General features: G+C 42.9%; 2 protein-coding genes across 7 annotated transcripts; one reads left to right on the top strand and one right to left on the bottom strand.

The window, feature by feature from the left end:
- The first annotated feature begins 1,434 nt into the window (after positions 1–1,434).
- On the top strand, positions 1,435–21,286 carry POLG2 (DNA polymerase gamma 2, accessory subunit). Of its 6 annotated transcripts, none has more exons than XM_038156805.1 (9): positions 1,438–1,987; positions 2,377–2,524; positions 2,663–2,768; positions 3,160–3,333; positions 4,314–4,454; positions 5,293–5,373; positions 5,958–6,058; positions 6,955–7,092; positions 17,205–17,304. In XM_038156805.1, exons 1-9 carry the CDS (start codon positions 1,486–1,488, stop codon positions 17,287–17,289), a joined length of 1,476 nt encoding a protein of 491 aa, XP_038012733.1. In that variant the 5' UTR covers positions 1,438–1,485; the 3' UTR covers positions 17,290–17,304. The 6 variants fall into 6 exon arrangements, with proteins under 6 accessions (XP_038012738.1, XP_038012733.1, XP_038012735.1 ...); XM_038156807.1 differs by lacking the exon at positions 17,205–17,304 and adding an exon at positions 17,043–17,088; XM_038156806.1 differs by lacking the exon at positions 17,205–17,304 and adding an exon at positions 9,344–9,930.
- Positions 6,065–13,258, bottom strand: MILR1 (mast cell immunoglobulin like receptor 1). The gene is made up of 9 exons (XM_038156811.1): positions 12,951–13,258; positions 12,814–12,858; positions 11,695–11,982; positions 11,162–11,446; positions 10,546–10,659; positions 10,022–10,111; positions 9,122–9,184; positions 8,727–8,786; positions 6,065–7,024 (listed from the first exon to the last, which is right to left on the bottom strand). The coding sequence occupies exons 1-8, from the start codon at positions 12,982–12,984 to the stop codon at positions 8,734–8,736; spliced, it is 972 nt and encodes a 323-aa protein (XP_038012739.1). The 5' UTR covers positions 12,985–13,258; the 3' UTR covers positions 6,065–7,024; positions 8,727–8,733.
- Positions 21,287–21,301: the final 15 nt, after the last annotated feature.

The raw sequence follows: 21,301 nt of genomic DNA, 5'->3' as shown, positions 1-21,301 counted from the left end.
TTAAGTTTCCAAGTCAGTGGCCTGAACCAAAATGCATTGAAAAGCTGGTTTCGTAAAGTTGAAGTTTTTTAGTATTAGGAAAAAAAAGAGGTACATTTATAGTATGTGCATTAAAATTGAGATATGAGAGTCTTTAACAGTGGTGTAAAATCTAAACGGCAGAAAGGGGTTTCACCTCCGTGTATTTTATAAATCTTTCCAAAGGACCCTTTGCGTGGGGCAGTGTAACATTTATGCACTGCAATGTAACATTTGCACATAAAATAATGAAAAGAAACGAGCTCTAAGCAGCTTTCACACTACTGCCAGTGCTACTCTGGCAGCATGGAGCTCATGGCCGATCTGCCTTCGAACTAAACGTGCCTGCAGTTCTTGTCGAGGCGGGAGTAGCAGCTCCGGCTGCTGACCCAGTGCCCTACTAAAGCCGGGCCCGGGGGAGGGGGCTGCGCCGCCCGGGCCGGCGCGGGGATTACCGCAGGCCGAGCCTGCCGTGCCGCGGCTCGCGGAATGGCTCCCGCCTGGGCCCGCCTCCTGGCCCCGCCGCCGGCTCGGGCTGCAGCGACTCTGGAAATTTCCACTGCTGCCGGCGCCGAGCCCAGCGGCCGCGGGGAGCCGGGGCCTCGCCCGCGCACTTGGCAGCGGCTCCGCGGTGCCGCCTCCGCCTGAGCTCCGCCTGCCGCCCTGATGTCCCGCGGCGTGCCGCTGCCTCTGCCCTGGGCCCCAGGGGGCTTTTCCCAGCAATGTCCCCGTGCCGCTGCAGCGCGTTCGGGTGACAGCGAGCGCACGGTCTGTCCCATTGCCCCCCTCCCAGTCCCCGGTGCTGGCGAGCTCTGGATGGCCCTGTCCCACAGGGCCAGGCCAGATGTGACCCCGGCACGTGTGGCCTTGTTGCCGATGCTGGGAGCTCTCCAGACGAGGTTGGTTTATAAATGAGACATTGTTTATTCGGCGCCGGGCTCAAGGTTGATTACATCTATCAAGCACACCAAGGAGTAAAAAGTTCCATCTTTTTTACAATAAATGTACACGAACCTACCTATCTAATGTACATTCTCCGCCTACCCAGTGTATGTTTATTTGTGTGATGTGATCTTACCCAATGCTTGAAACGAGTTCTTCTATTAAGCAACTTCTATTGTAGAAGTTACTTAACAGCATTAGTTATGTTTACAAAAGGCGAGAAAATTCAGCTCCAAGACGTCAATTCCTTTAGCAGAAGTTATCTGACGGCATCATTTTACGGTTACAAAAGGTAAAGAGATTCAACCTGGGGACAGAAAATTCACCTCGGACGGTCCCTGACCTTCGGCCCGGAGGCCGCGGTAGTTCCAATGCGCACGCGCGGCCGCCATGTTCCCCCCTTCCCCCGGCTTCCCGCGCGGGGCGCTGCGCGTGCGCAGTGGCTGCCCCGTCCCCCCACCCCTCCACCCCCCCCCCGCCACTTCCCCCCCTCCCCTTCCAGCCCCGCCGTGAGGGAGCGGCAAGATGGCGCTGGGGTCCCGCCAGGGCTGCCGCTTGTGCGGCCGTGCCGCCCTGGGACAGCCGAGGCGGCGGCGAGTCCCGGAGCTGGCCGGGTGCTCGACGCGGCCGTACTCGGAGGACGGCGGTGCTTCCGAGGCGGCGGGCGGGGCGGAGCTGCTGGAGGTGTGCTGGCGGCGGCTCTTCCTACGGGGCGGCGCGGGGCCGCTGCCCTGGAGCGCCTACCTGAGCGGCCGGCACCCCGGCTTCGGGCCGCTGGGCGCGGCGCTGCGCGCCAACCTGGCGGCGCAGTGGTGGGACTCGGCGCTGCCCGTGCGGGAGCAGGTGTTCCCCGTGGATGCCCCGCTCCACGGCCCGCCCGGCGCTCCGCCGGACGCGCAGGGGCTGCGGCTGCTGCACCCGGAGACGCTGCGCGAAGCCCTCCAGGGCTGTGGGCGGAGCCCTGGCGGCCTGGCCCTGGAAGAAGTCTTGGGGGCCGCGGGGCTGCTGCGGGAGAGCCTCCTGCCCGGTAGGTCCCGGGCGGCTCCGCTCAGCCTGCACCCTGCGCACGAGTTTCTTGCTGGGAGCGAAGCAGCTGCATTTAAGGGATTTTCCCAGCTGCGTTGGTGCGGTGGGAATGTTCCTTCTGTAGGCTGTGAATATGTGTGCTTTTCAAGGACCTGACCAGCACAGGTGGGCAGCGGATACGCTGTAATTTGGGGAAAAGCACATGAAAATCAACGTGCCCAGAAGAACCAGCCTGCTGAGCCCATGTCTGCAAAGCATCAGTGCTAGTAAAGATAGTGGGACTGCATGTGCAAACAACACGTGTATAATATGCGCTTAATTTTTCTTGGTAGAATTAAAACATCAGAAGCTTTACCGTGGCCACTAAAAACAGGGCTTTGTCTTTTATAGGTGTTCTGGCGCAATATGTCAGCTGCCTAGAGCTGGTGAACAAACGACTGCCCTGTGGCCTTGCTCAAATTGGAGTGTGCTTTCATTCCGTTCCAGAAAGTGAACATTCTGTTTCAGGAAATGAACAAAACAACAAAAACCTTACAAGGTAGAGTAATAGAGGAGTTAATCCTTTATCATACCTAAACCAGCTGTTTCACTTCTGGATTATTTTTGAATGCTGTTTCTTGCTTTTCCCCTGTTATTTCCCAAGGTGTTAACTTGCTGCCCTTGCTGTTGTTTAAAGAATAGGCGAGAGGACCACATCTCTGCTTGCCTGGTTTAGTTCTCCCAGAACTGCAGGACAGTGGCTCGATTACTGGCTACGCCAGAGGCTCCAGTGGTGGAGAAAGGTAACAGCAGCATATCCATGGGGAATCTTGGCCTGCTCCTTTATGCCTTGGGGGGGAATAGTCACCCTGGTTGGTTTTATGGCCTTACATTGCTGGCCTGTTCTAGGTGCATTTCTCGTGGAAATTGAGAAGCTACTGAAGTTGATGGCAAACCTGATAAGTAGATTATTACATGACTTGCAGAAAGGCAAATGTTTTGTGTTCGTCAGTGATGTGAGATGAAAATGCCATAAAACAACCAAGAGATTTGGGCTTTAACTTATAAAAACCTTTTGCTGAAAATCAGAAAATGGTACTAAAACAACCCAGACTTCAGTTTGCATTGCAGACTTGTTTTTTGTAGTTACTCTGGGATTTGCAGTAGTGATCACCTCAAACCTCTCATTTTCAGTTTGCTGTAGGCCCATCTAACTTCAGCAGCAGTGACTTTCAGGATGAAGAAGGCAGAAGAGGATTTAAGTTACATTATAGCTTTCCTTGGGGGACAGAAACAATAGAAACGCTGAAGAACCTTGGTGATACTGAACTGTTACAGCTGTATCCAGGAGAGAGATCTAAATTACTTGTAAGCTTTACTGTATTAAACATCTTTCCTGATAAAGATGGTAATGTGTGACAGAAATGGATTCTTTGCTGATCCAGTTGCTTAGCATGTGGCTGGCTTGTTATTCATTTGCTGCAAGAACAGTACAGTTGATACTCTGCAGTCAGACCTTCATTTTCAAAGCTGATAAAAGAGTGTTTGGTATTTTTTTTTGAAAGGAATTCTTCAAAATTAGAAATGAGCCCTATTGACAAGACAGCTATTGTCAGTGGCGTAGATTTTACCTGTAGCTGTGAGTAGTTGGAAACACAAACTCAGTTTTGCACTGTCCAGTTTGCATCAAAAAGAGCCTGTAAATATGAGGGGTTTTCTTTTTTTTGCTGTAGCTTGTTCACTTTCATGTATGTAGAAGTTTCTGTAGATTAATGGGCTATAAAAATGGCTTTATAGAAAAAGGAGGGATGGACCAGAGGGAAACCTCTCCACTGATTATGTTGAAGAGGGAAAATCCTAATAAATGGCAATGTTTGGAGTTAGGCTGAAAAGATAAAACCAGAGTGACTTTGTATTTGACTGGTAAATTGCAACCTTCTTCTTCTCATGACAGTCCTGTCTTTCCTGCTTTTGCAGTTTATTTCTACAAAACTGGGTTACATAGGGATTTCTCAGAAAGTGGGGACTCATGGTCACATGGAAGTAATCTACAAACCTCCAAAAGAAAATGCAGAGTTTCAAGTGTATTTGCCATAGATTTAAATTTATAATCAAAGTGGCAGAGCAAGAAACTAAACCCATCCTGCCCTGACCTGCTTTCCCCACTGTTACAGCCTTACCTGGTTACTGATACACTGCTAAGGTTGCTGGTAATGTTTTAAATAAATGTCTGTATTTTAAATGAAGTAAGAGTGCTTGAGCTCAATGTCTCATTATACATTTAAACCAAGCAAAAAGCTTTTGGGGACAATCTTTGATGTTTTCCTGCATGGGTTTTTTCTCTTCAGGGCCGAGATGGAAGGAAGAATGTCATCCCTCATGTTCTATCTGTGAATGGGAATCTGGACCGAGGAGTGTTAGCTTATCTCTTTGATTCTCTGCAGGTAGTTGAGAATCCATTAACAGCGAAGAAAAATTCTCAGAGAAAGGTAACTTCATCTACAAAATGTCAGAAAATAAATACAACCCCCCCAGACAATGTGGTAAATTCAAGCATGGCAATGTTTCCTTTTCCATATGGCCATCCTGATCCCTTCCCACTGGGTGCAGACTCAACCCTCTCACTGGCAGCACCAGGCTGACCCCATGGCACAGCGCCTATGGTCCCTCTCCCGAGGGACCCTGTCACCAATTGCCATAAGCAATTTTTCTCATTCTTAGGTCCCCTTTTCCTGTTTTACCCTTCTCTCTGATCAGTAGGTAGGATCTTGCCATGAAAGTGATAGAGTCAAGAGAAATTGGAATGTAGCTGCAGATTGTGGGAAAGAACAATTTGTCTTTTTCAGCAGCATTTGAAAGTGGCTGAGAAGAGTAGAGAAAGTGGGTTACAGGTGGTAATCTCCCCAAGGACCATCATTCTCCCCACTTTTACCCTGTTTTCTGGAGTTGGAGGCTGGCTGTCAGTGCCTGTTACCCAGGCAGTTGTTTGGGTTTTAAGAACAGGCATTAGACTGGATGGGAACTGCCTGCTGGGCTGTCTCTCATCACTCTGGCTCCATTCAAGATGATGGAACTCTGCTAACAAATCTTCATCTCTTTTCTGGAGCTCAGCCAAAATAGAGTAATTTCTGCCACGTGAATGTAGCTGGGCTATGTGCTTGTTGGATAAAATACAGCTTGCTTCTAATTCAAGATTTTGTGCTGTAAGAAAATTTTTGTATGTTTAGAACCTTAATCTAATTTTTAAAAAATTGCTATTTCCTACTTCTGTTTAGAATTGCATGATACGTACATTTAATAATCTGTTGTTTTTTGTAAATTTATTAGGTACTTAAGCTTCATCCTTGCTTAGCACCCCTTAAAGTGGCCTTGGATGTAGGAAAAGGCCCAACAACAGAGCTGAGGCAGGTATGTTGTAAGAGAGTATTTTAATTTTGAGCATTGACTCTCCATGTAATGTGTTGTAATTCAGACTCTGTTTATGTTGAGGAAAATCATGCTGCTGCTTTGACTCCTGGAGATTCCTGGTTGTGCAGAGTTCATGGTGCTCCTACTCTGCAGCTCGTGGGTCACAGTCAAAGGAATTCACTGCTGGCAGTTTCTTGTGTGGACACAACTGCTTTTGGCACAATACAGCTGATGCTTGTCCCATGCAAAATTCAGGAAAATGAATAACACCATCCCTCTCAGCTTAATATTTCAGAATTATCTTAATGCGTGAGCTGCATGTTCAGAAGGATTTTTCTAAAAGTTTTCATTTAAGTCAGTCATGAAGTCCCTGTGGAAGGGAGGAAACTTACACTGGCATGTTTTTAAACAGAAGTGGAGACAGAACTGCCAGGCTGCTTTCTGATTTGAGATTATTTCAGCCAGCAAATAAACACCAGCTAGGAATGTTAATACCACACTTGTTAAGAGTTTTAATGTTTTCTTTGTGTGGAGTCTCAGCCTTCAAAGTCTGTCTTTTAACTTTTGTTTTTAAATGAACACAGGTTTGTCAAGGATTGTTCAATGAACTGACAGAAAATGGAATTTCTGTATGGCCGGGTTATCTGGAAACTGTGCACGTGTCTCTGGAACATCTTTATACAAAGTAAGGAGAAACAGTCTTTTGTAAATTAAACTATGAAGGTCAAAGATAACTTTCTGTGGACTGCTGTAAATATTACTTTTTCAGTAGGAAGTCATTGAGTGCAGTTCCTGACTGAAGATGTGGATCCCAGACTACAGACGTGGATTCAAGTAGTTTTATTATGAAAAGCATATATCAGCTAATTTTTAAAATTAATTGAAGTAGAAGCCTTTCACATGTTACTGTTATTTCCCCAGAACTGTGAAATGCCTTTTAAAAACTTTCATGTAGAAAACAAATTTCTTCAGATAAATTGTAAGCTTGCAGAACTGTTTCCCACCCTCACCCCCATTTTTGCATCTGGTCTGGTTCTGTGTTTCATTCTTAAGCACTCTTTCAAACAACCCACAGTGTCAAGTCTTAAACTTGACAGTTCTTCCAAGTCTGGAACCACTGCCATTAGTGCTGTGATGGAACTGTTTGTGGACATAAAACCAGCTATTCCGTTTGGGGGCTTCGTTATGATTTGCTAATCAGGAGTAGATGTGGGGCATATGGCTCCTCATGTCAGAACATCTAGAGCATAGGGATGAGTGGTTTTTTTCTGAGAGAAAATAAATCCAGCTTCTTGTTCATGTGCAGTAAAATGAAGTCAGAAAGATAAGTTCTGCTTGTAGAAAAATACTCTTTTAATAGGTTACTAAGTAAGATCCTTTTTATATAATAAAGTAGCTAAGTAATTCGAAGAAACATAATCAGGAAAGCAAGGAATGGCAACAAGAAAACTGGATGTGTCACGCCGGACTTAGTGCAATACAGCAAAACTAAATATGTACAGTTTATGGTCATTTGTATGTAAGTTATCAGATATTTTCCGTGCACCAAAAACAGTAACAGGTGGGTTCTTCTCTCTGCAGGTACGATGAGATGAGTATTCCCTTCATGGTCTTGATAAGTGATGGCACTTTAGAGAATGGAGTGGTCCAGCTGAGAAACAGAGACACCACCATGAAGGAAATGATGCACATTTCCAGGCTGAAGGACTTTTTAACGAAGTATGTTACATCAGCCAAAAATGTGTAAACTTAAACTTGTTGAATAAAAGGATTTTCTTAGACATCTTTGCCTGAACCTGTTTCAGCATTGTCATGGATTCAGTAGTTTCTCTACAAACAGTTCTGCTAAAACTTGGTGGTGCATCTGTTTTCTGTCAAATCTGGGTCTTCCAGGTTGCCTTGGAAAAAGGGAAGAGGAAAAACTTGTCCCTTATTAGCAAGGCTAACCATATTCTTGTTCATGTCTTTGGTTTCAATATCATACCAAATGTGCTCCATCCTAAACTAAAAATTCAGCTTTCCTCTGTATTGCTGACACAATTGTGATCTCTGCTGGAAAATGGTATTTTATATTAAAGACTTTGAAATCTTAAATATTTTAATAACATCGGTATCTTTTCTCTGCATTTATCTTCTTATATAATTTTTATGTTGGGTGTTAGCAAAGTAAATCTCCCAATGCTACATGGACCACCATTGATGTCTGATGGAATGGCAGGAATAGATTTATTATTAACAGGTATCTTTGTACTGTTTGTCGGAATGTATTTTAGTCACATGGCTTCAGTTCTTAAACATGTAACCTACTTCATCTTGCACTTGATAAACATAAAAAAATCAGAAATTTATTACCAAGAGTAACAGAGTAACAGATACAAATTTTTTAACCAGTGTTTTTTGTGGACAAAATATCTGTGTGTACAAAATGGTGGGAAAATGTGTGATCATATTTTTCCTGTACCAAAGCACAGTGGTTACAATCAGATACAAGAGTTTGCAGAGATACAGAACTGCATGTTTCTGATCTTCTCTAGATTTCCAGGGCCTGTGCAGCTTGTTCAGTCCCTGTATAAAGTGCAGCACGGCCTGTGGCCTCTGATAGTCATCAGTATCATGAAACACGAGAACTTGCCTTAAAACCTTCTTCTACTAACATGGTGCTCACTTAACTATAAATGAGTTATTTGTAACAGCAATAATTGCAGTATGGAGTATTTGTGCTAGATATAATCAATGTTAGCATAATGTGACTTACTGACCTTATGGAATTCTAAAAAAGCTGGCTATGGAATGGTATTAAAGCAACCCAGCAACATCTTAGAAACAGCTGGTAGCAGGATACAGAATTTATTTTGAAGTCAGCTGTCCCAGAATTAATTTTAGCAACCTATCCCTACTCTGAGAGCTGAAGTACTGTTGAACTGAGAAACCGCCTTCCTTGCAGGTACATAGAGGCCAAATACAGATCCTCTAGTGCTTGAGGGATGTTTTTTCTTTTTTTTATACACTAGACAAAAGCCTTTTGATTGTCTTATGTCTGCAAACAATCCGGTTTCTACTTTAGCAGAATTGTTAAATGGTCAAGAACTTAAATCTGTGTGAAAGCTTTACATGTAATTCCAAGTTTCATCTGTTTGCTTTTTCTCATAAGTTGAAATCCTTAGATATTATGGCTCAGAGATTTTGCTTCAAAAGTGAGCTACACTGTCTGTCTACAAACTGATTAGGCCAGGAAATTGCTATCTAAATATCATCTCTTTGTATGCAGCTTGCTGGAACTTAGCACATATGAGGGCTGAAAAATTCTTTAAAAATATGTGATTAAGTTAATCAGAAAAAAATCATAGTCATACCTGGTACTCAGTCTCTGATGAGGACCTTTGAATAGACTGTAGCACATGCCCTCTTCCCTGCTAAAAGTCAGAATAACATCATTCATAGTTGCTTTCTTGGTAAAGATACACAGAAGAAGAATTAACATTACATCAGCAGTCTGGTTACTAATAACATCTGTGTGGTTTCACAGTGAGGCTGTTGAATTTGCCATAGGATGGTTTGTTGGGGTTTTTCTTTCTTCTTCCCCCCCCGCTCCTCAAAACAGTTTAAAACCTGTTTTAGTTTTTCCATAGTAACTAAGCAATTTCATAAGCAATTGCAAGTATTTAAGCCTTGCCTCCACCCAGCAAAGTCTCCTCAAAACATATTTGTGTGCATCAGATATTCCAATGTTATAGCTTGAGATTCTCACCTTTTTCCTCCTCTCTTCTAATAACGGAGAAGTTGATGTATTCTTCTTCTGGTCTAACAGGCTCTGTTTTAAAGATGATGAACAGGAGTTAACTCAGTTACAAACAACTTGAATCAGACTTTTTTTTCTGTGATTTTGAAACAAAGCAGTGAGGTTCCATACTGAATATAAATCATGGAGTATCCATGGGCCTTATCAGAGCTCTTGTCACTGTCCTTGCAGGCTGAGTCCTGGCACAAGCAGCTGCACAGCACTGAGCTGACCCAGCAGGGCAGTGAGATCTCTATCTACTGCATGAACAGGAAAGGCAGGTTTGTTTGGAGACAGTTACTCCATTTGGATATTTAGAAATTGGAAACAGTGCCTTTGCTATTGGTTTGTTTGGGGGGGGGTTCTTATTCCCCTTGGAAAGAGGCATTCACATTCCAGGCAAATGTAGAAATGTGCAAGTTCAGAGCATTGTGGCTGTCAGGTAATGTCTTCATTATTGTGTGTTTTCTGCAATTCAAGTACTAAAATGTCTTTAACATGGGTCAGTTGCTTTGTTGTCATTTCACAATTTCAGTTTGAATTGATTTTGAATCTTGCCAGACTTAAGAAGGATTGAATAAATAACTAAAGTACTGAACAATTTTGAACAGAATGCAAGAACTATGCAAGTTTGATTTTGCTACAGCTTCATATAGGTCACTATTGTCTGTTAGTAAATGGCCATTACACCTTTTTTTATTAAAACCTCAGTTCATTTAACCAGCTGCAGTTTTGGCTGCTTGGCTGTCATATGATGCCAGATATGGATTCTGAGGGATTTCAGATAATGCCTCTGCCAGGAGGGTCAGTAGAAGTCCCCTTCCAGTACCTGAAGAACCTGCCAGACTGCAGGGGGTGGCAGGAACTTACCTATCTCTGAGTATATGACTTCATTTTCAGACTCCTCTGCATTCACTGTTGAAGTAAGGCCAATTGAGGGCCTGATAGACTTAAATTTTTCTGCAAATTGTAAAAGAAAAACATGTGTTGTGTGTGTGTATTTATATATTTTTTTCTTAGAAATAAACAGTTTCAATGTATTTTTTAATATTTGGAGATCTCAGGTAATATTATTTTCACAATCAAAATTATTCTTTAACCAAGGGCATTTTAATAATTTCCCTTTCCGGTGAGGTCAAATTCCTTCCAGTGTTTTTGTGCATTACATTAGCTGTTGCTTTGCCTCCCCCACCCCAGATCTTTCATCTAAAACACAGCTCAGAGATTTGGCCTTGTCAAAGTCTTGTTAAGCTGCTGGTGCTGCTTCAGAGGAGATTCAACAACATGATAAAATACCAGGAGCTACTCTACTGAAAACGTTATCTTTACACACTGAAATATATAGACAACATTAATGACCTTTGGAAAAAGAAACAGACATTCAAATAACTCACTTGCTTTATACAAAGGAATTAGGAAAAATGGAATTGCCAGAGCAAATCCTATTATAAGTAGCAGCAGGATCAGCCCAAGAGAAATTATCAGAGGCTGAGAATGGCTTCTCTCTTCTGCCAGAAAGAAGAAAAAAAAAGGCGTTTATGCAATGAAGTGTTGTTTCATATTTTAAGTATTTTCTGTAAATTGAAATCAAGACTTCAAATTTCTTTCAGCTTTTAGATTAACTAGGGTTAATGTAACTGTTCATGAGAGTCCCAAGGGCTCTGTACCCCAGCAGAAGGAAGGCAGCTTGCTGGTGCCGGTTAAGCTCTTTCATGGGAACAGAGAGAAAAATAAAACCAGACTCTCTCCAAGGGGGACCAGGGGTCTCTTGTAAAAGTGAGTCTTTTACAGACATCCTCCATGGTCACTTCAACTTCTACTGCTATCTAGGATGCATGGAATTCTATGGTTCTGCATTAATTTTAAAACCTCCATTTTTTTAATTTAAAAAATTGTATTTTGAACAACACATTGCAGGATCAAAATATCTGGCTAAAACCTTGCATAGTTACATTCTGAATTTTGTGTGATCCCAGTTTGTCAACAGTAGTAACCTCTTTTCATTCATACCTGCTAGTGTAAAGTTGAAACCGTTGCTGTATTTTGTATTATTGGGAAAACTGTTATTAGCTTTGCATTTATAGGTTCCAAAGTCACTAAGGGAATTCATAAATAGAAAAATCACAGCTGCTTCCCTCTTCTGCATCGTCTTTTGGGGAGAAATGTTTTGTGTTCCTTTGAAGAACAGATACGTGATGGGAAGGGATCCGTTCTCCGAGAAACAGGACAGGGTCACGTTCTGGCCTTTCTTTGCCTGAGAGGTGGGTGAGCTCAGCACTGGTTTGGAAATTGGCTCTGTAGAAAGAAAACTGAAAAGTCTGAATCACAGAATACAGGACAAGCTCCAGGCAAGACTTGGAGTGAAGAGACAACACTGGCAAAAGAGCTGGGCATGGAGGATGGAGGGGTCGTGAGCCAGGTGGGAGAGTGCTGCCAGCTCCTGAGGTAAGAGCAGCAGTTAAGTTCAGCTCCTCAGTCAAGAAAAGAGATGGCTGTGTGCCCCTGCAATAACCAGTGCTGGGAAGGTGTGCAGCAAGACGTACCTATGAGGGTGAAGTTGAGGCTGTTGCTGTATTTTCCACTGCTGGAGTTGTTATGCTCAGCTTTGCACTTGTATTCCCCCACATCGCTGGCAGAGCTGATGGTCAGGGTGAACAGTGCAGGGCTCAAGTCTGACCTGTTTAAAGCAGATACCTGCTGGTTGTGCTTGAACAGTGTGTATCTGACAGGTGGGGATCCAGGCTCATAGAGGCAGGAGAGGATCACATTCTGCTTCATCACCACGTTCAAAGTCCCCTGAACCACTACAAGTTTGGGATTGGACACCATCTCTGGAAAGAAAAGACTTCTGAGTGAGTTGACTGCACCTATGACCCAAGAAAGCCCCAGATTTTTCCCAAAATATGTTGACAACCAAGCTATGCTTCTTGGTGTTGAAATGGGCCATTATACTTTGTCCACCTCTGATGGCAGGCAATTCAATAACTTTTCAAAACCAGAATGCAGCTTCACACGCGATGAGAAGTGCCTGTGTTCATGCAAAAGAGGCACAGCCACACAAAGCCCACTGATGTGTTCAGATGAACCAACAACAATACTTTTGAACTACAGCAGCAATTAAAATAATAGAAATATAAAAGATTAAATCAAATATTGTGGAGTATTAATTGTAGGAGAAAGTAGCCTTATAAATTAGTTGAGAGGCAGCATGTGAACCTGAAAGCAAAAGCAGTATTTTATTTGTGGCTGTCTATTAACAGACAGAACTAACCTTGTGTAAGTAGATTGAACACATGAATAATAGCAGTAAAGGCCTTGATGGTCTCTCAAATTTGTTTCCTTTCATGATCTTATGCAAATGAATTTGCAATGAAAACATGTCTTTCCATAGAAAATGGTACTGAACTAGTCATGATTAAAATAAATTACAACATTTCCATTGTGGAAAAAATGTTTTAACAAGTTAAAGCAATTTTGACTTTACATACAGGTCAGCAAAGAGTTGGTTAACTTTGTATAGAAACTTTTAAACTGACTCACTGCACAGAGAGGCAAAAGATTTAATTTGGCATGAAATTTTTGGACATTTTTAAATTCCTCCCCCATTTTTTTGGCTAACAGTCAATCTCAGCACACACCTCAAAATCAACAAGAGAACCTACCTTTGCCATTTGCAGTAGTTCTCTGTATCTGCTGAGACATTTGAGCTAAGAGAAGAAAAAGAAAAGCTTTCAGACAAGAAACAATGGTTCTGCTTTAGAAAGATTTGTAATATGAAAGAAACATGTCCTTAGCTTACGGTAGGAAAACAGCAGAATTGCAAGAAAAAACATTTTCTGGATACTGGGCAAGAGAGCTGGTGCAGTTACATGACAGAGATCTTGCTTCTGAAGGAGATGGAGGAGTGGCTCTAGGACTTGAGGAAGTTCTAAATACGGAAACCGTGTTGATCACTGCTGGTCTTTACTCATGTTTCTGTGGAGAATTTTGTCATGTTTCACATACTTTAGCCTATGGCAGGCAGAGGAGTGGGCAGAGAGAAGAGCAGTGCGGTGGGGAGCAGCAGTTTGGGACACAGGTGGATGTTGTGTCCTCCTCTCCTGAGCCATGGCTGAGGTGAGCAGCAGTTTGGGACACAGGCAGATGTTGTGTCCAGGTCTCCTGAGCCGTGGCTGAGGTGAGCAGCAGTTTGGGACACAGGCAGATGTTGTGTCCAGTTCTCCTGAGCCATGGCTGAGGTGAGCAGCAGTTTGGGACACAGGCAGATGTTGTGTCCAGTTCTCCTGAGCCATGGCTGAGGCGAGCAGCAGTTTGGGACACAGGCAGATGTTGTGTCCAGCTGTCCTGAGCCGTGGCTGAGGTGAGCAGCAGTTTGGGACACAGGCAGATGTTGTGTCCAGCTGTCCTGAGCCATGGCTGAGGGGAGCAGCAGTTTGGGACACAGGTGGATGTTGTGTCCAGGTCTCCTGAGCCGTGGCTGAGGTGAGCAGCAGTTTGGGACACAGGCAGATGTTGTGTCGTGCTATCCTGAGCCGTGGCTGAGGTGAGCAGCAGTTTGGGACACAGGCAGATGTTGTGTCCAGGTCTCCTGAGCCGTGGCTGAGGGGAGCAGCAGTTTGGGACACAGGCGGATGTTGTGTCCAGTTCTCCTGAGCCGTGGCTGAGGGGAGCAGCAGTTTGGGACACAGGCAGATGTTGTGTCCTCCTCTCCTGAGCCGTGGCTGAGGGGAGCAGCAGTTTGGGACACAGGCAGATGTTGTGTCCAGGTCTCCTGAGCCGTGGCTGAGGGGAGCAGCAGTTTGGGACACAGGTGGATGTTGTGTCCAGGTCTCCTGAGCCGTGGCTGAGGTGAGCAGCAGTTTGGGACACAGGCAGATGTTGTGTCCAGTTCTCCTGAGCCGTGGCTGAGGGGAGCAGCAGTTTGGGACACAGGCAGATGTTGTGTCCTCCTCTCCTGAGCCGTGGCTGAGGGGAGCAGCAGTTTCTCCCCTGAGCTGTGTGGTAGAGCCATCCTGCCCTGCAGTTCAGAATCAGGGAGTCACTGAGGGTGGAAAAGGCCTCTAAGAGCATCGAGTTCAAACATTCCCCCATCACTGCCAGGTCAACCACTAAACTCTGTCCCCAAGTGCCACAACTCCATGTCTTTAAATCTCTCCAGGTGACTCCACCACTTCCCAAGGCAACCTGTGCCAATGTCTAACCTTTTCCATGAAGAAATTTCTCCTAATATCCAATCTAAACCTCCTCCAGTGCAACTTGAGGCTGATTCCTCTTGTCCTATCACTTGTTACTTGGGAGGAAAGACCAACCCCCACCTTTCTCCTTTTGGGTAGTTTTTCCAGCACTGTTCTAGGAAAGGAATTAATGAGATCACTGATCCATATCAAAGAGACACATATTTGCTAGAGATAAGGCAAGTGATAATATAGCTGAGACTAAGGATGTAGTGGCACTGGGTGTGTTTTTAGCAGCAATATAACTTTTAAAAAACAGTCAAAACGTCTAAAATCTATTGAAGTTTTAAGATGTTAATAAGTATTTATAGCTAGCCAGCTTGTTAAGAAAATATTTCAGTAGAGCTTCAAATATTAAGCTATAAGGAAGTGAGATCTTGTACTAGAAGGTACAAATCTCATAAAGAATTTGAGTTCAACACTACTGCATAAACAAACCTGATGACTAATTTGATGAAGTAATCAGTAATACAAAGCTACATAATGACAGGCTTGGCAGGCAGATGTTTTTTACTCTGGGTGAAGTAAATGTCAGCTATGCATGGGCAATGCCTTCTGCAGGACTCCAGGCCCTGCTGTACAATTGCTTACACAGAAAATGACTTCAGAATGATCCTTGTCTTGTTTCTTTTTTCTTTCTTTCCACTTTCTGAAAGCAACAAAACAAGCCCTGCAGCCCTTCCCTGGGTCATACAGGATCCCTGCCCAATCCTCAGCTGCAGCATTGCAAAATTTCCTTACAGAATGTTGTGTGCACTTCCTTCCTCCTTATTTTTTTAAATTTTGGTGGAGGTTTACTTGTTTGGGTTTGTTTTCTTTTTAAATTTCTTTCAAGGCAGTCTCCACCCTCCTCTCAGAAATATTTCTGATGTGGAAACACTGTCAGCAAACCCCAAGAACGGAACATCTTTTCCCAGCTGTCAGGAAGCATGTGTGTGAAAGTGCAGCTGTTGGAGGGAGGATGGGGCTGTTTGTGCATTTTGCTGCTGTGGGAGCCTGCTCTTGTCAGAAACCTTCATGAACAGCCCTCAGGAGCCCTGGCTGCTGGCGCTCACCTGCAACCCAATGCTTTTTCTAAGAAGCTGCTTTATTTTGTGTGTGGGTAAAGGAGCTGTGAATTTAGCCATACCTTCTAAAAAATAAAAGTAGGTGTCACCAGAATCTCTGATGTACAGCAGCTTTCATGGTGTGCAGGCTCCCTTAGGATGCACAGCCTGGGTGTCCAGGGAAGACAAATGCTGGTCCACACCCCTGGTTTCTGTTTGGAAGTGAGAAGTTTGCTTCCATCTGGATTGTTTTTCAGGCAGAGCTGGCTATTGCCTTTGGACTAAGAGGATGTTGGTTTTTCAGCATGTGTACAAAGAGTTTTATAGCAGCAGTAAGGTACTGTTTGAGCTTGGAGTTCCCTTTTTATTAGATTTGCAAATTTCCTGCCTGGAATTAATGTGGTTGTACATGTAAGGAAAACTGAATAAACTTGACAAAGAATAATGAGCAGAACATTGCAGAACAGAACAGAAGTCATCCAGCCAGAACAAGTAAGTTAAAAACATCAGAAAGGGAAATATGTATCATGTGGTGCTGTGACAATATTCTGCCTCAAGCGAGCAGGTGGAAGGGAATAAGCCAAACTGAGCTCTCATTCACAAGGTCAGTTCTTTAACTTGAAGATGAAAATGCTGGGATAGTGTTCTGTAGTAAGGCTGTGATGGCATCACACTGTGTCTGTTCTGTCACAGGCTTCCAAGGAAATTTGTGTGTTTCAGCAGAGTTATAAGAATTATTACATATAGTTATTCCCAGTCCCAGTTTCTCATCCTGAGAGGTCCTGCATTCTGGAGGAGCATCTGCTGCAGTGGATGTCTGCAGAAGGTTTGCCAGAAATCACACGGACTGACAGTTATGTCTGGTGATGAATTAAATCAAGGCTTCTGTTTTGTCTGCAAAAAGGTTTTACTTATATAGACAGGTTACTCAATACTGGATTTTCACACTCCTAATCAAAAAGGCTGTGGGGGCAAGTTTGCTGTTTATTTCAAGTACGTGGTGTTTGATTGTGAGAGAATTGTTTTTCTGGAGGACAAATAAGAGAAGAAGAGGAAAAGATCTTTTTTTTATGCATATTTAAGGTAGCTTTAAATTTATTCTGGTTGTGAAAGAGAATTTTTACACAGTGAATGCTTTTCAATTGACTGCAGGTTGCAAAGAACATGTCAGCAGGTGAAAGGATCTTTTGGGTACCCAATTTAATAAACCTAGCTGCTCTCAAATACCCCAAAGATGAAATATTTTTGAATGGTATGTCTGTCCTCCAAATCACCTCCCATCAATGGAAAAAGAAAGAAAAAAATTATGAAACACCGAAAACTGGGGTTACTAATGCAATTCTCTTGGGATAAATTCAAACATCACTGCATGAAAAGTGGTCCAGACAAATGTTTTCAGGAATTGTTGTAAGACTGCAGGATAGAGTGCTCTGTTAGCTTAATCACTCAGCTTACTCACAGGTGTAGTTTTAACTTTTTTTCTGGTTCTTAAAAGTTAAGATAAAAGTTAAACTTTCCCCCCCATCTCCCACAATACTTAACATATTTAACAAAAAAAAAAAAGTTTAAAAAAGAACACATATTCCAGAACTGACTATATCTACTTTTCAGCCTTTTTCAAGCCTCTCTTGGTGTACTCTGAGGTGTATCTGAGGAGTATCTGACCCTCTGTGCAGTCATCCATCAGTTATATGAGGAGCAGCAATGGCTGGCTGTGTGTGGGCACCTGCAGCAGATCAGGAGCAAATCAATTCTGCCTCTTGGTTTGCACAGGCTGCTGAAAGATTTTCTGTCAACTTGGATCAGCTTGTTGAGTCACTACCAGCTGAATTTTACTGATGAAACCGATGTGGAATAATGCTTGTGGAATCATCAAGCAATATTAAAATAATGGTAAGTGAAAGAAAAATATTTCCAGTATTAATTTCCTCTGCAGCCAGAAGTTACTGACCTCTCCTCTGTCACTGCTCATACTCTGATGGATATTGCTGCAGAGCTTGAGGCTGTTTTCCAGCTGCATCTGGAAATGCTGGATGTGAAGCAAATCCTGGTCCATTGCCAGTAAAGGGCACTGTGTGACAGTGACAGGGTGTGATGTGTGTTTCTGAACTGAGGAACTTGTTCATCCAGTAGTGGACAGTAGCTAAAAATGTCCTTGAGGAGCTGAATCGGTCCCACACTACTGGCACAGAGAAAGTTTGAGGTGTTCCCACAGACCATGATCATATATATCATATGTAATCATATTGTAATCATATTGTAATCATCAACTGATCTCACATCTCTGAAAGAAGAAATTTCTCTTATTTGTCTGAAAGAATTTCTAAGTGTGCTGTGTGAAATACAAATCAAGACAGATTTTTAGTGCTCTTTCCAGTGTTGCACTGTACCAGTAAGGAAGCATAAAACCAACTAGTAATAATTAGCTCCTGTTGCATTAAAAGTAGAAGTTCCAGGGTGAAAACCTCAGTGATATTCTGTCATTATCAGCCTTCTGGTTCCCTTAGTTACTTTTCCAGGTTTAATTTATGTTGCCATTTGGAAGAGATGTTGGGTATCAGTCATCCAATTTTTAACTGAGAAAGAGGGCAGTGAGGGAAGCCCAGTGTGTTTTACTGTCTTGCTCATCTCCCAGCAGATGGTGCCATTGTGAAATGTAATTTATACCCAGACAAACTGGGCAAGCCAGAGTTTCTGTAAATTGTAATTTGTGGAACTTCCAGACTTCTCAAAAAAAGACAATGTTAATTTCTTTAATGTTCTTGTAAGTATTCAAATCCATGGTGAAAAATTAATTTTTGATTCTTCTCTAGGGAGGTATAAAGAGAGGCTTTAAAACCAAAAATAATTGATGCAAATGTCCCACTTTCAAGAGAAGACAATATGCCCTGAAAATGTATGTAGAAAGAATTTGTTTCATTCCCAGCTCACCAGGGATTTGTTTGGACTTGTGAAAACAGCAGTGTTGTTATAGTTCTATTATCTGTGAGTATACTGAAACAGGAATTGATAAGTAAGCAAGACTGGTCACAGCTGTAAAAAATCAAAGCAGTTAAACCATGATATGTGTCAGGAATTGAGGGATTAGAAATCAGAGCTGTTCTTGATTTAGTTACTGGAAAACTTGTGTTGACTTCAGTGTAGATAGATACAGATTTCTGAATTTTTAAAAATTTTTAAAATAAAATTTAGAAAAATCCTAAACATTTGTAGATACACCTCTATAGCAGTGAACTGTATTTAAAATCAGTGAACCTACACACAAAATTATGTGGAGCCTCCATGATCAGTGACAAGATTTCTGAGCCCAAAGATGTTTAATCAATAAATCAGTCACTTAGAACTTGAAGGCGACACACACGAAGCCTTCATCTTTTCTGAAGAAAGTGAAAGTGCCATCAGGAATGGGCATTTGAGGCCAGGGGACCAAGTCTGGAGGCCCCAGAAGTTTGGCTGGACTTGGTGAGGTTGAGATGTCCGTGCTGGAGGTCAGTGCTGCGGCTGCTCTCTGCTGTGAGCACGTGGAAACAAACAGCTGCACTCTGCTGGGAACTCCGAGCTGCCTTTCCTGTCGTAAGGGACTGCCTAAAACCACTCTATTTGCAGAGGGAAAAAATTGAAAATCTTATTCAGCATTTTTCCCTTAGTTAGGGAAATAGGCTTTGCCTCTCATTTCAGCAAAGCTCTGTTCAGTTGCCAGAGCTGGTGGCTCTTAGGAAATGTCACATGTGAGCAAGTAGCAGAGGATCCAGCCAGTAGAAACAGGGATTGTGAATTCCCAGATGAGGTTTACTGTGTAAGGGTCCAATTCATTGGCAGTAGATTAAATGTGATGATTCCCGTGGGTTTCAAAGGGCATTCTGTCAGATTATAATGGCTATTCTGGCTGCTTCAGAAGGTGTGTTGCATTTCTGAGGTCAATCCTGCTTTTCCCACAGATATAATAGGGATTGAATAGAGTTCTTTATATGATGTGAATTAGTGAAAATTTGATCTTATGTAATTCAGAAATATGTGTCTTGAGAGATGGCAATAAAATGGCTGTTAGGAAAATATGCATTTGTGTTTCTGGCACAGGTACTTTAAGTTTACATCATTTATGTCAATGTGGTTTCCAGTTTAAGCATGGAAGATGGTATCAAAATATTCTTGTGTGTTTGAAATGTTTTTCTCTCAAGTTTCATGTTATTTTGGCCTAAATTCCTGCAGTAGAATTTAATTCTTGGATTTTGGTCAATAGCAGCTTTATTTTCCTCTCCAAGACATGTTGAGGCTTGTCAGGAATATGACAGTTTAATCAGCCTGTAGAATCTTGTGAAATGGACTTTACTTGGGAGTGACATCTGGCAACAGGCTCCAGTTTTGGCACCATTAAACCTTAATCCTGAGCTATTTCATCCTAAAGCTGGCCTTTCCACTTGAACCTGGCTCTGACCTGAGCCCTGCTGGCCCTCTCTGAAGGATATTGGCCCACCCTCACCCTCCTTCCCCCACTGGGGCTCAGAGGAACCTTTGTCCCCCCGTGGGAAAGACTGTTGTGGTTTTGCTGAGCTTTTTATGTCCTGCTGAATTCTTCTATGGGGAAAGGGGGAAGGGGAAAATCTCCTTCCTTCCTATTTTTTTGTTACCAATAGCAAAAGTTGATTTACCTTTGTTCTCCACCTGCCACGTGTCCTCCTACTCTTTTCCTTTACCTGTCTCTGGGGACCACGGCTGGCAGCTGGCCAAGCCACCAGTCTTTTGTTGGTGGTTGTTTCAAACAGCCTGGACTGAGCAGGACAAACACTCTTGCTAGTTACCAGCTTAGTCTTAATTGCTGTGACTATTGTGCCATTCTGTAAAACAGCCAGAGAGGCCTCGTTCTTGCAGCCCATACATTGTTAAATAGATGAGTGTTTTCCTTCTGTTTCCTTTTGTAAAATTCCACGCTGATGTGGCTAATACCATCATTGATGTAGACTTACAGTTTTAAAATAGTGCTTTGGGGGGAAAACTACAGCTTTCATTCACCCCAGGAGGAAAGAAAGGGACTTCATATGAACAGTGAAGCTTATGAGAACTGTCTGTCTCATTTATGGACTTTTGTGAATGTAGTCTGTATTGTTTTATGCAGTGTTTTAACAAGCCTGGAAAATGTTGCTGGAATTAAAGCAAAGCATTGGCTCTGTCCACAGGGGAAAGAACAAAGAGATTAAGAACTGAGCACTTAGTTTCCAAGAATAATTAAATCACAGTTTGGGGAGTTCTGGGTCACAGAACTGGAGAAACTTTCCAAAGGGCTTGGTTTCAACTCACTTTGTCCAGCCTGTAGGCTTCAGTCAGTGTCAGGGCCAGAGGGCATGGCTTAAGTCTGACTTAAAAGTAGGCTGATATACTGAGAGGAATATCCTGGACAATGGAGAAGCATTCTCTGTTTCAGATTGTGCCAGTGCTGCTGCATATTTCTGCTGGGAATTTGAACTCCATCCAGTTCTTTCCTGAGGGGTTTAAGGTTTATGATTGTGTGTCCTTTGCACTGTCCTAACTGCATAAAATAAAATCTGCTGCAGATCCATGTTTTTGATATATGATGGTAGTATGAGAGATCCACCTGTCAAATTCTAGTCTCACACAACAGTACCTCTGCTTTTTGAGATAATTTGAAATTATTGTGTAAACTACAGTAAGGGTGTTCTTTGCCACAGCAAAAATGGAAGACCTAGAAATGGAGGTAAAGGGGGAAAACGAGTAATTAAGTACATCTATTCTTTGAAAGAGTCTTCTGTTAGGATGAAGGGAAGTATTTGCTCAAGTATCTGCTGAGGTCAAGTAGCAAAGGTAATTTGTGCTCCTAAATGGTTAATCGTGACTTAAAAATACCCATATTGGCA

This window comes from Motacilla alba, chromosome 18 (genome assembly GCF_015832195.1).
Source record: "Motacilla alba alba isolate MOTALB_02 chromosome 18, Motacilla_alba_V1.0_pri, whole genome shotgun sequence".
Classification (NCBI taxonomy): domain Eukaryota; kingdom Metazoa; phylum Chordata; class Aves; order Passeriformes; family Motacillidae; genus Motacilla; species Motacilla alba.
Note: the sequence above shows the minus strand (reverse complement) of the source record. Positions and strands in the feature narration are given on the sequence as shown.